This window comes from Melospiza georgiana, chromosome 1 (assembly GCF_028018845.1).
Source record: "Melospiza georgiana isolate bMelGeo1 chromosome 1, bMelGeo1.pri, whole genome shotgun sequence".
Taxonomy (NCBI): Eukaryota; Metazoa; Chordata; class Aves; order Passeriformes; family Passerellidae; genus Melospiza; species Melospiza georgiana.
Window position 1 is genome coordinate 81424913 of NC_080430.1, and position 13756 is coordinate 81438668.

Here is a 13756-nt window from a genome sequence, read left to right on the forward strand (position 1 = left end):
TGAAAAAAAGCAACAAAGTGAAAAAAAGCAACTTTGTAACAGGAGTAATGGGAGCATGGTTTTGTGCTATGATCATGAGAAAAAGTGAGATGTTCTACACTTCCATCTCTACAAATTTTGGGCTAGCTGTGAGTGCCCCTTTGTTCATTAGTATTACTATGCAGTTTTCTTTCTTTTTTTTTTTTTTTTTTTTTTTTTTTAGGAGAAGTGTGACTTGAGCAACAAGGAGATCTTTTAAGAATATAAATATGCTAAGTTGCGTTCTTTTCTTTTCTGCTTTCTCAGATAGCTTTTTTCTTTTCTACCAAATGGAGTCTTTCCTGCTCTTACAGAGCCTGAGTTAGCTTACTTCTTTGTGTAACTTTATTACTGCAGTATCATAATTATGGTGCCTGTAAATACTGAAATAAATCAGAAGGTTTCAATGTGTGGACTTTATAGACAGGTTTTTGAGATCACATATGATTCAGTGGCTGTACAGGTAAATATGTAATTCTAGTTTGTTTTACTCTGTTCTTTGCCTTTTTGTTATGGTCAGGAGTCAATCAGTTTGCTTTAGTGAAATAAGTGCAGTGGAAAATGTGGCCATTCCATGGTCCTTCCTGGTTTGATTTACTCCCTTTGTAGTCTGGGGTTTTGATTCCTTGAATACATCCTTCACAGTAGCCAGTTTTCTGCTTTGTTCTGTTCTATAGTCTTCTGAGAATCGGCCAGGGCACGGCTGTAAGGATAGCTTAGTCCAAGACTCTTCCATGTGGGCAGGACAGGTGTGGACAGCTCTAACTTTTGTTTCCAAGAGCTGCTCTCCAAAGCTGTACCACCAGGCTTTTCAGCAACACAGGTTGCTGAGAATTTTCAGATCATGCCAATGAAGGTAGTCTTTTGGTAGGCTGGAACACAGGAATCTAATTTGTTTGGGGCATTTGTGTCTGAAAAGCTGCCTGTGACCATCAGCCCATGCCATGATGCAAATTTTATAAGGATGCACCTGTTACCCATTGCAGCACCCAAGTCCTTAAACAAGAACTTTGTGTGAGACCCAGCTCAAGTCAATTGTGTCAGGATGAAGAATGCTTAGGTAAAAAATGTTATGTGGAAAGTTCTGCCTAGGTTGTATAAAGGGCAGGAAAGTGATCACACTCCTTTTTAAAGTGACAAAACTGAGGTACTGAAGTATTTGACGTGGACCATAGCTATAGTTAGTATGTGACTGATTATATGTCTTAAAATTTTTTTACAATAGGAGTTAACTATTTTGCTGTTCTTTACGCTTTAACACTTAGTCCCTATCTAGGATTTGCTTGTTGTTCAAGGAAAAGATGGAATTTTTATTCACAGCAATGCAATGAAACTGAATTTTGGTTGACTTACCACAAAATGATGCAAGTCAGCTGAGCTGGAAATATGCTGAGTTTCATAGTTATACTGTGGTAAACTACTAGGCTGTTGAACAGTAGTTTATCATAAGAAATCCTTTATTTGTGTGTACACCTCAAGGGAGGTGCTGATTAAGATATACTTACATGTGTGTAGACAGCAGCTGTGTAACAGAAGCCAGGAATATAAAGTTGCGAATGGTGATGTGCTGCATCTCTCAGTGTCCTTTTTTAATAATCTATTTATATATGGAATCAGCTTTTTAAAGGACATGGAAAATAATGATGTGAAAATATTTTTCTCTGTTGAACTTCAAGTTTTTTATAGAAATGTACTTCTGCATGACAGAATGTTTAATGAGTAAAAAATGTATTTGATGGAAAGCAAGTCTGAATTTTCTGTCAGTTCTAATTGACTTAAAGCAGAAATAAATAATACAAATGAAATTTGAGTAGATATTACACCAACTTGATTCCTGCAAATATTTCTTTTAAGAGGTTTGCTTATATTGCTCAGGAAGTACAGGGAGCTATTAGCAAAGGTAAAATGTGAATGTGCACAGCCTGTTGTGCTAAATGTTTGGTGTGGTAAGACTTTCACGAGACATTTTTTGGTAATAATTTTCTTTTTCTGTGAAATTGTTTAGAGCATTGTTGACAACATGAAGAATAAGCATTATGATTTCTTGGATCAGCGGAAGACTGATTTTGACCAAGACTATGAAGAGTTTTGCAGAGACATAAATGACCTTCATGTAGGTTTTATGATACAATGACACAAAATTAATTTAATTTATTATTATCTGCTCTGAGTTACCACAAAAAATATGCAAATGTCAAAGTTTGTATTGTGAAATTGAAAAGTTATTCCAATATGTTTCCACTTTGAAGCTTACATTTACTCTCTTTCAGACTAGTTTAATGGAATGGGTCATTGAGGGCCTCCAACAAAAGGATTTTTCATTACTGGATGCTAGCAAGAATAACAAAAATGGTGATTTCTATGAGTGAATAGGAGTGTAGTACAAATAAGTCAGATAATTAACTTTCCAATAGTTCTGAAATCACAAGGTGGGGAAATGAAAGGGTATATGCAGAAGAAAAAAAAGAAAAAGCTTGTCTTGCTTTGGTTGCCAGAGAGGTAAGCAAGCATTCTTTGAGGCCTTTCAACATGGTGAAATATTGGAGGGTACAGAAGCTTTTGCTGGTTGCAGAGCCACAGAGGGAACTGGGAAAGAAAATGCCTTGCTAGTTGGCTATGTTTGGTTTAATTATTGTGGGAAGAAACAAAGGGAAAAATAATACTTATTAAGATTAGTTTCACATAAACAAATTGTCTTCTAATATATTGCGTGTTAAACCCTGTCAAATAATACTCGACATATTTGATGTGTGTTTTGGGGACTTATCTGATGTAGAATTATTTATTCTTCTTCAGGATCAATTGAGGAAGTTAATGGACATCACCTTTGAAAGTATTCTGAACACTGAAAGGGCACTGAGTACATTGCAGAAATTTGAAAGGTAATATGTCCTATTTAGATTGCTGAAACTCTGCCAGGCAATGGAAATAAAACATTGAGAATGGTGGAAAGGGCAGGGGGGAGGGAGAGAAAAGCAGGAGGCATTTTCTTAAATACAAACAAAACCAAAATCAACCTCTTTACTCTCCGCTGTTCAGCCCTGTTAAGAGTTGTCTTAGTAGCTTGAATGAATAAAAGTCATATTTTTTGTATCAGAAACTGCAAAATATAAGTGGACTTTGAACTTCATCTTTCAAAATTAGCTTAAGTACAGGAAAACTTTGTTTGTTGGCATATTTGCCTTAGCTTTGTGCTCGAACAATGGCATTAAATTTGTTAAACAATGCAGTTAGAAGAGAGCAAAATGCTTTTATTAAGAAACAGCGAAATTTGTCTTTATAAATTAACATTGTTGCAAAACAGCCTCACTCTTTATTCTGTCAGTTTTTGTATTATAATCTGTTTAATAGAATAGACAGCTAGTGGTGAATTGGTTACAGTTTGCTGCACATAATTTCACCCCAGTGTTTGAAAACAGTGACAAAACAGAAAATGTGTAGGCTTACTTGGAAACTTTTATCATCTGATCTAAATCTTTGTTGCTTGGATTCAGGTTGTGACAGCATTTGTTCAAGCTGAAAACTCTGCTGCCAAAGTAGTTATTTTCTAAAGCATGCAAGGGAATCTGGAACAACTGTTTTCCAACAATGCATTAGGAGTATTTCAGAAGTTTTGAAGGAGTTTTTTCATTATTTTTCTAAGCAGATTGCAAATCCCGAACCTTGGCATTGATGAAAAGTATCAGAAAATATTTCAAAACTATGGCCATGACATAGAAACCATCTGTAAGATCTACACTAGGCACAAGAAGAACCCTCCACTGGCTCGTAATCTGCCTCCAATAGCTGGCAAGATCTTGTGGGCACGTCACCTGTTCCATAGGATCAAGGAGCCCATGGAGACTTTCCAGAGACATCCAGCAGTTCTACAAACACCAGATGGCAAGAGCATAATCCGCAATTACAACAAAGTAGCAAAAGTTCTTATGAAATTTGAGGTCATCTACCACAGGGAATGGCTTCAGCAGGTAAGCCAGCTGATTTTGATTAAGGTATTCCTTAAAGAATAAAAAAAAAAAGGTGTTATCCCTCGTTAGTAGCAGTAGTGAGGTATGCTTAATCTGATTTATGATGACTATCAAGTGAGGGATGGAATAAGAAAAGTTATTTAACAAGAAAGTGTTCCTGTTAAAAAAATAGGGCCTCTAGTACCTGTAGCTGATTTTAGGAACAACTGAAAGACCTTTCATTATAACTAAGAAGTTAGAAAAAACCCATATAATGAATGTCCAGCGGTAGGCTTAGCTGCCCCTCTGTCTCTGCCACATTCTTCTGACTGGTGCAAGATCATCATGTCTGGGGAGAGGAGTTTTGTCAGCTGGCTGGCCAAAAGTGAAAGCAGAAACAGAGGTTTCCTCTGCCCTGGATAGAATGAATTTTGAGTGATGATCTATGGGTACACTCTGTAAATGTACATGTAAAAAGCATCCAATCTGAACAGATAATAGCATACTCAGTGCACGAGTGGGCTTTGAGCCAATTGTGGGTTAAACCTAATAGGCAACTAAGCATCACATGAATGCTCATTCACTTCCCCCCCATGCTCCTCCGGTGAGACAGGGAAGAGGAAAGGGAAAGCAAAAGCAAGAAAACTTGTGGGTCAAGGTAAGTTGTTTACTTAGTGAAGGAGAAATGGAGAAAAAAAGGGGGAAAAAAAGGGCTGCAGAGGCAATTTCTCACCATCTTCCAGTCAAACAATGTCTAACCAATTCCAGAGCAGGGGGTGGCTAACCCCTTCAACACCTGCCTTTCCATTTCTACTGCTGAGCATGATGTTACATGGCAAGGATTATCCCTTTGCTTATTTTGTAACATCCTTTTGTTATTTCATGACATCTGCCTGGTTTTGTCCCCTCACAGCCTCTTTTGCACCCTTCATCCCCACTCCCAACCCCCAACCTATTCGCTGTGTGGACAGAGTGAGAACAAGAGAAGGCCTTGATGCTGTGCCAGCACTGCTCAACTGAACCATCCGTGTGTTATCAGCTTTGTTTTGATAACAAATCTGATGACACCACATAAGCTGCTATGAAGGAAATTAAATGCCAACAGAGAAAATTAACCCAATCAGAACCAGTACAAAGTAATTTCATTTCCTACTGACAATTTTGGGATACGTATATGTGGGGAAAGGGGCAGTTGAGGCCTTGCCCTGGCAATGCAGTGTACTTTACATCTAGAGCCTGTATCCCAGCCCTGCAGTGGCTGCAATCCCTGGCACACCAGAGGCACTGATCCACACCCGCCTCTGGAGCCCCTAACCCAGCTCCTGAGTGGCCAAATGACTGGAAGCCCCACCCAGGGGAAGGGCCCAGGAAGGCCGAGGGGCATTTAAAGCTGAATATGAGGCTACCTGGTGTCTTGACTCTACCTTCTCTTGGTATGTCTATCTGAACACTGCTGGAGTTGATGGGTACATGTGTGCTATTCTATATATTTTCTGTCTTTCTTTATCTTTTTTCTACTTCCCTCTTGGAATTTTTGGAGTAATTTAAAATCGAGTGGTCTTAGAGTTTGCAAAGTGGGATGGGCCAAGTTAATGCTTTGAGAAGTGTTTTATGCTGACTGAATATGGTATTAAACCTCTTGCCACATTTCTGTGATTTTCCAAAGTTGCCAGTAAGGTCTTTTTTGCTGTTTTGATCTCTTGAGAATATCTGGTTGGTGTTTCTCCCATGTGAATAATCCTGGGTATATGAACAACCATAAGCCCTTTTTACATGTCTTGTTGAATGAGTTGTTTGGGGCCTTCAGGCAGAACACTTTGCAGCCTGAATATTCTTCATAGAGCATGGTTCACCTTAAATTCTAAATCTCCTTTGACTCATTTTACTCTCTTGGGTTTTGTACATAGAACCTCTGACTACCTTTATATTATCGGATGGCTTCTGCAGGGGCTACTTTAAGGCCTTGAAATCTCTGCAAGTTCCTATTGTTTTGGCATATTTTTCACCTCCAGTTTCTTTGTTGCCTTGTAATAGATCATCTTATAGAAAAATTGGCCTCAGCCTTGCAAAGTTGAAAAAGAAGGATAAGAATCTCCAGACTGTGGTTTTGAAAGTCGTGTGACACCTGTCAATGCATTTGTCTGTTGTTTTTGGAACTGAGGCCCAGCTTTTGTACACTTTGGAAATCTGTGGTGCTGATAAACATCAATCTTCTCAAACGTAGTCTTAGACCAGATCTGGGACCAGAGGTTCCAGCTGCCTTTTCTCCAGTCTGAATATATAAGGTTTCCCTGGTCCTTCCATTTCATGCTTGCATTTGACATGTGGTGTGAAATGTAGTTGAAAGAGTCACCAGATTTGATTGTCTGGTACTGTAAGTGGGAATTGTTTTTTGTCAATTTGGTATAGTAAACCAGGAGAAATTATTGCAATATTAGAGTACATAAAATATGCTGTATTGAGACTTAGTGCTGAATATATATTATTGATGATTAATCTGGAATTGAGTGCAGGCTGGGAATCAAGGAACCTGAACAGTAGTACCTCAATTTTTGTTTCATTATACATTATGGCTCAGGAACATCATATCCTAAATTGGCACCGTTAACCTGCTATATAGTTGGTCCTGCTTCCAGGCAGGACCTCCGCTCTTGTACTTAGAAAGGTCTTTAATGCTTATTTTGCTAGCATAGGAAGTTCATATGTTTTCGTCTGCTCTTGACAGAGAGCTGGTGCATATCCCTCATATTTTATGGAGTGAATTGTAGTGCTTCAGGAAATCTTCTGCATTTTAGTGTTTCTATCTTGGACTCAGTTTCTTTTTTGATTCCAGTACTGAGCTGGAATCATTCAAAGTATACTGATGATAGTTTTCACTGCCTTGTCTCATCTATAAAGACTGAGGAGAATGTATGATTCTTGTGGGGCTACATCATTCATTAGATGATCTAGTGATCAGATTTTCTGACATGTACTGTGCCTTGATGGAGCAGTCAAGTACATTTGCCTTTCATCTTTTCTGAAATAACTATAACATCCCAGGCATCTCCCCTGAAGTAGCGCCTTCCTTTATGAGGTCCAAATCATCTGAGTTCTGATTCTAATCTGTTCTAATCTGTTACCTGTTTTCTCCTATAGCAGTCAAATCACACTTGGCAGCTATATAAACTTCCTGAGCCTTCTCCAACTTTATACTCATTAGGTGGGAAAAAAGAGAGGTGGATTTGAACAAAATTTCCTGTTTGGAACGTACACACATGAATTGAAAAGACATGAAAAGTGTATTCACATTAACATACATGCGCTAGTCTACCAGGTACGGCAAAAAAAATGTGAATACTGCTCCGTAGTCTCTTCTTTCAGGCAAGAATGCACACGGGTGTGGACGTGAGCGCCACAGAACACAAGGTGGAGCTCCTGCTCTACTCCTGAACAAAAGAAAAACGCGAGAGAGGCGATGGTGCTGTGGGGAATACAAATCCAACACAAATAGGGCTCCAGCTCCTGCTACTTTTTATTCTTCTGTACAATATAAATGTTAAGCTTAGTGTCACTCTCTGAGATTTCTGAACATTTTTGCCCCTATTTTTCCTACTTGTTAATGGATGGTTAACATCATGTTAATCCAAGGTGTTTGTTTTGTTTTGTTTTTTCCTATAGCAAATTATGTTCTACTTGGACATATTAAAATAATAAATTACCTGGAATTGTTAAAGTTACTGTAATTATTTGGCAGTGTAAAATTTCTGCCTTCAACGTACCCCTTATTTCCATTGCCATTTTCTGTTACCTTAACAATGAAAACTGCTTGAGAAGAAAATTATAAACAGCAGAAGAAGACTTGAGAGTGGGAATAATGAGTATGAAGCTCAAAAATGAGTACAGTAAGATTTGCTGTTGAACTTTACAGAAAAAAACCAGCTTCTCTTTAATGCCATTGAGCTTTTTTTTCTTGGAAGATTGATGATAGTGGATAGAGCATGACATCTTCATTCACAAAAATTGATTAGATTATTTCTTGAAAAATGCTGTGTAAAATGTCTTGATAATACATAATATTGCTGAAGCAGGCAGTATGCTCCACTATATTTTAGACATTGAAAGGTCGTGCAAATTTTCTGTGTTTCACAAAAAAAGAAAAAAAGTGCACTGAAAGTTATCAATGAGTTCTGAAACTGTGGCATAGGAATAAGCTCCATCTCAATGTAATGTGATACATGAAATTTGAGGAGTGAATAAAGAACAGTAAAGTTACGCCAACCAAGCACATCTGGAAAATAAGAACAGCAGCAAATTTTTTAATGTAGGAAAAATTTGCCTAGGCAGGATTGTTTTTTGGTGTCAGCCAAATTTTCAGTGTGTGGTGATCTAAGGAATGCTGTCCTTTGTGATCATATAGAGAACAAATGGTCTTCTAATATTTAAATAAGGCAGTTAAATCAATTGTGTGATTATACTTTGCTTTTAAGAATTTAAAAAAAATGTATAATAAGCATTGATTTTAGTATTTTAAAAGATTTGCCCTGGTGTTGGTTATAATTATCAGTACCATTATGATTGGTATATCTATTAGCTATTGGAAAACAAGTGAAAGGAGAAATGGGGATAGGTTGATTCAAATGATATGTGAAGATGTTATTCAAGAATACTTTAATTCATTGAGGAAGTTATGTGCAGCCTTATTGCAGAATATGCAGTAAGTTCTAAGGAGATGAGGGTTAAGATTTAAGATGGATGAAGCAAGAAAATCCATGGCTCTGATTTGATTTTCTACTGTAGAATGCAGCTTATAATATCCAAGACTCAACATAAGAATATCTGTTAGATAAATAGCAGTTTGATTATTAAGCATTTGAGCCCATAGACATCGTGTTAATAAATTTTGGTTTTGTATTTGTATAATGTATCAATCTTTGTCAGCACTACTTGATTTTAGTATCTTCAAAAGTGATATTTATATGCAAACCAAAGTATTTTGTTGTAGTGGCTTTTCTGATCACAATGATGGCTTTATTTCCTGCAGATTGAATTAACTAAAAGAGGACTTCAAGCAACTCTCTTGGTAAAAGCTCCAGAAACAGGAGAATTATTTGTGAATTTTGACCCTCAAATATTAACTTTAATCAGAGAAACAGACTGCATGGCTCGCATGTGCCTTGAAATTCCACCATTTGCAAGTGTTATTCAACAGCAGAGAGGCTGGTACAAGAAGGTTGCCAACAATTTGCACGTGGGTTTACATTAGTTATTTTATGTATGTGTGCTGTACATTAAGATGGCTGGCTTCTATACATATGGAAGAGGATGAATGAGGATCGACAATTATGCACTAAGAAAGAATCTGCAAATCTGTTTTCTTATTTGTATGATTGTCTTGAGGCACCTAAAAATGTTCTTGGCTTTATGTTTTCTGTGAAGTTACTTCTCTGATACTTGGGTTTGGGGAAACTCTGCAGAGTCTGGGGCAGAGATGAGAATGGGGAGGAAAGGAAGGTTACAAAATGCCTTGTGCTGTTGCTTGCTTTCTAAATGAGAAGCAATTTATCTCTTATCCAATAATGAAGTCAACATTGGTCAGCATTTGTTTTGAGAGAATACCTGAGAGGGAGGAACAAGTGGTCCACTTTTTAAAAGTGTAAAGCATGCAGCAAGCAGCAAACTTTTTTGTGTTTTTCTGGCACTGGTGTTTTACACAGATGTCTGTTGAACAGTTTAAAAAGAAGTGAAACTTCCCTTTCTCTGTCTTTTAAGTCCTTCATCTGCCTATGAACAGACAAGATTCTCAGTGACTCAAGATGGGAATTCAAAAATAGATGTCCAAAAACCTATAGCTTTATAAGTTTGTAGTAGTCAAATGACTTTTTTTTTTTTTTATAGTAGTCAAAGGACTACTTAATTAAAAAAAAAAACCAAAGTAATCAAGACTTTATGACTTTAAGTTGTAATGTTGTTGCCAAATATGTGAAACCAAATCAATGGGTTAAAGAGGTATTAGAAAGAAAATAGTATAATATAGTTTTGGTCAGGCTGATCTTATTAGAATTGCTGGAAAGTTCACCTAGAAAGTCTTCCTTGGGCTTTTTGTCTTCTGTAACACTCATTTACCAACTGAAATTTGCAAGATTTTTCTGTTATGTGGTTTAAACCCAGTAGGCATCCAAATGTCACACAGCTGCTCCTTTACTCCCCTCCTTGGAATGAGGGAGAGAATATGAAGGCTAAAATATAAAACATGTGAGTAGAGATAAGGACAACTTAATAGGGAAGGCAAGAGGTGCATGCACAAGGGAAAAAAAATAAGGAATTAATCTATTAAAACTAGGCAGTATCACAGCTGCTTAGGAAGACAAACACCATAGCTCTGAGTGTCCCCCTCCCTCCTTCTTCTCCCAGCTTTCATTTTCAAGCATGTCGTCATAGGTATGGGATCCCATTAATCAATGGGGTCCTGGCCACATTCTTTCCCAGTGTTTTGTGTGTCCCTGTTAGTGTTCAAAAACACATAATCACGGAGCGATTATATGCGGTGCTTTTTATTAAGAGCTCTGGGAATCGGGGTATATTCAACCCAAATCTGACTCCGACCATACATCCGAAATGATCATGTTTTATACTTTATCGTTACATAACTTTCATGTTAATTATTAAACTTATATTGTTCTATTGTATACATAAAGTTAGCCCCTCTCTGAATTTCCAACATAGTTTCTCACTATTCTTCTTATGGTTATATAATAATTACATTTGATTACTAAACAATCATCACATCTAACAATTATATAATTTATCATACTGCTTATGCAGGTGCAGTTGATCTGGGAAAGCACAAAGCCTAACATTTTAGATTCTATCTTTAACTTTTTCCAGGGTTCCACTATCATCCCCAGTCACCAGCGGAGTAGCGCAAGAAGCAGAAAAGGACTCAATGCTGTACAAACGCTGTTTAGCAATACCCCAAATATCAGTGTATTAATAGCACAGTTGTGGTCACAAATCTAAAACATGGCATCATGTGAGTCGTTGAGAAAGAAATTAACTCCATCACGGCATCAGTGCAATCAAATATTGGTTTCTGTGTGAAGTAGTGCTTCACACAGAGCAACAAATATATGTAGAGATATAAAGAGCAACAAATTGTGAACTTACACCAAAAATAATGAAAACCTGTCCCACGCAATTAATTATAACTTCTTAAGAATTTCAGAAATGTGCATACAGATGAGTCTTCTTAGTTTAAGCAATAAATGTGTGTACATGAAGAGGTTCAAATCAGTGTATATTAACTAATATTTTCATTATTTATTTCAGGTGATGTTGGCAGAATACAAAAGAATTAAACTGAAAATACAACACCCTTTTGAACAACTGATGGCTCCTCGATTAGTAATTATAGATGATGCTATCCAGCCAGGTCTAATGTTATTGAGTTGGACATCCTTGAATATTGAGAAATACATCAATACAGTTTTTTCTAAGCTAGGTAGGTTACTTGTCTCCTTCCATTAACTTCTGGTTATTTGTTCTATACATATGCAAGTTATATTATGAAATTACAGTTCTCTACACGATTTGCACTTAATTGGTTTATATATAAAAGATATCAGAATTTTCACCTGTCCTGTATTTCATGAAACATTTGTTTAATAACACCACCTTCTTTTTGTCTTGTATGTTCATCAAATATTTACTATTTGTATGTTAGACAGTTGGGATTACACCAAACATAAAGTATGGTGCAAAAGGCCCAGTGTATTCTGAATTTAAAGAGTGATATCTACTTTTTAAAAGAGCTCCTAGGTTTCAGACTTTTCCTAGTCCTGCTATTTGTTTCTATAATGTACAAAACAACTTCTCAAGGAATAAAACCCTGACTCAGTTGGCACTGTCATTGCTCAATAGCATTTCATATTAATTTTTTTTAAACATCAATCTCTTTAAAACTAGTGCACACGCATCTTGGACAACAGCTTTAGAAAACAGATGAGCTTGTAGTGTTTTCAAAATATTATCACAAGGTTGTACTGAGATGTGTTTTTTTTCTGAAGATAGCAAATTCCTTTTTCTTCAGCCTAATTAATACAGCAAACAACTTTTGTTTCTTGAAATTGCATAAGTAGTTATAGTGGAAATTTTCTTCATTTGAAATGGCAGATTAAAGTGCAATTTGGATGCTAGCCTGACATTATGATCAATTTAATTTTGAATAATAAAAGTAATTTGAGTCTGGATCAGGCACCTTGCTGCTATTTCAGCTTCAGCATTGAGAGCAGATTGCTATTAAACTTTTAAAATTCTAGTGATTGTTTTCTGTTAACTATTGTTAGCTATTTGGCCTCTAACATTTGTTTGAAGCATAGAGATTTTATTTGCTGAAAGTTACTTTTTGTAGTAGATTCTCTAAGTTGCAACTTGTTCAAGCTATAGGAGAAGATGAAACATTGTTGGCACTCAATTAAATGTTTATGTCTTCATGTTTGAAATACATATACTTTAAGTTAATCTTATAACATTTATAATATATACTGTATTTTATGTAAAAAGCTATGCAATATATATTTGTACAATAGTTTATATTTATACATTATTATAGTTATCTTTTAGCACGTAGATAACATATGCTAAGTAAGTATCTGTTATGCAAAAAGTTAATTGTGGTTCTTGTGGTGAAGCTTGCCATAAAAGTTTAGATGTGTGGAGTAAATTGGTTAAGATGCAGAATTCATATACAGTTGAATATGATAGTTTGTCAAGGTAAAATAATACTCTGGATTGTTTGGCACTCTTGTTTGTTGAGGTAAAGCAACACTGAGCGACTCTGCAAAGGCCATTAATTCAAACGTTTAAGCTTGTCTTGAATGTTCTGTTTTCTTCAAAAGCTGGGCTGGAGTTATTGCTTGATCAAGTGAATAACTTGGTTGAATTTCGTATTGATGCTGTCCTTCAAGAAATGAGTAGAGTGCCACTCTGTATATTGCCAGAAGATGAACCACAGAGCTGTGAGGAATTTCTTCAAAAGACTAAGGTTAGTAGATAAAAGTTTCATGAAGATGAGATTGATGATTTTGAGTTTAGATATTTTTCTTTTTTATGAGATAGAAAACCTCTGAATGCAGAATTAATGAAGCATACATGGGATACAATGGCAATGGGATACAATGGAAATCCCCACTTGCTTGGCTGGGATCTTAAAAAAGAACAAAAGTACCAAATGCAAATAGATCTGAGCTGAGATGTTCTATTCTATTTTTAATGTCAAGCCAGATAGTGTATACTATTTCTTTTATGCCTTCATATCACTCAAAAATTTTACCTCTATCATAGTATCTTTTTTTTTTTTTTTTTGTCATTATTCCTGTTTTAAATAAGGGAATTCTCCAGCAATTGCCTGAGGAGAGTAAATACTATGGAAAGGATTGTGTAATGAGTATCTCAAACTCTCTTGAGTGGGTAATGGGATGTGGAAAACATACACAGGAGTACCTGGGTGATGGTGTTCTGGGAAAACACCCTTCCTTCACCCCATCAAAATACTATTATGTTGAGGGTAATTAACTTTAAACATATATATTGTTGGTTAGAAAGCTGATTAAGGTCATTATTATGTCAAAAGAATTTTGTGAGGCAGTAGTAAGGTATCGTGTTTTAGTTTGTAATGTCTAATGTGTTTTCTTCTGAAATAAAATTTAGTTGTTTGAGAAAGACTGTAGTAAATCAAGTACATTATCCCCATTCCTTTTCTCTTGTAGTAATAACTATTACAAATCAAATTTTTGATTGTTTTAGTGTTTTTA

At 36.2% G+C, this 13756-nt stretch overlaps 1 protein-coding gene across 1 annotated transcript in view; it reads left to right on the forward strand.

The window, feature by feature from the left end:
- The window catches only part of DNAH5 (dynein axonemal heavy chain 5), a 134011-nt gene that overhangs the window by 34756 nt on the left and 85499 nt on the right, over positions 1-13756 (forward strand). The window contains exons 12-17 of the mRNA XM_058023017.1: positions 2024-2131; positions 2815-2900; positions 3665-3986; positions 8989-9195; positions 11274-11445; positions 12842-12987. Of these exons, the coding sequence (XP_057879000.1) occupies positions 2024-2131; positions 2815-2900; positions 3665-3986; positions 8989-9195; positions 11274-11445; positions 12842-12987 (1041 nt within the window). The remainder of the gene's footprint in view (positions 1-2023; positions 2132-2814; positions 2901-3664; positions 3987-8988; positions 9196-11273; positions 11446-12841; positions 12988-13756) is intronic.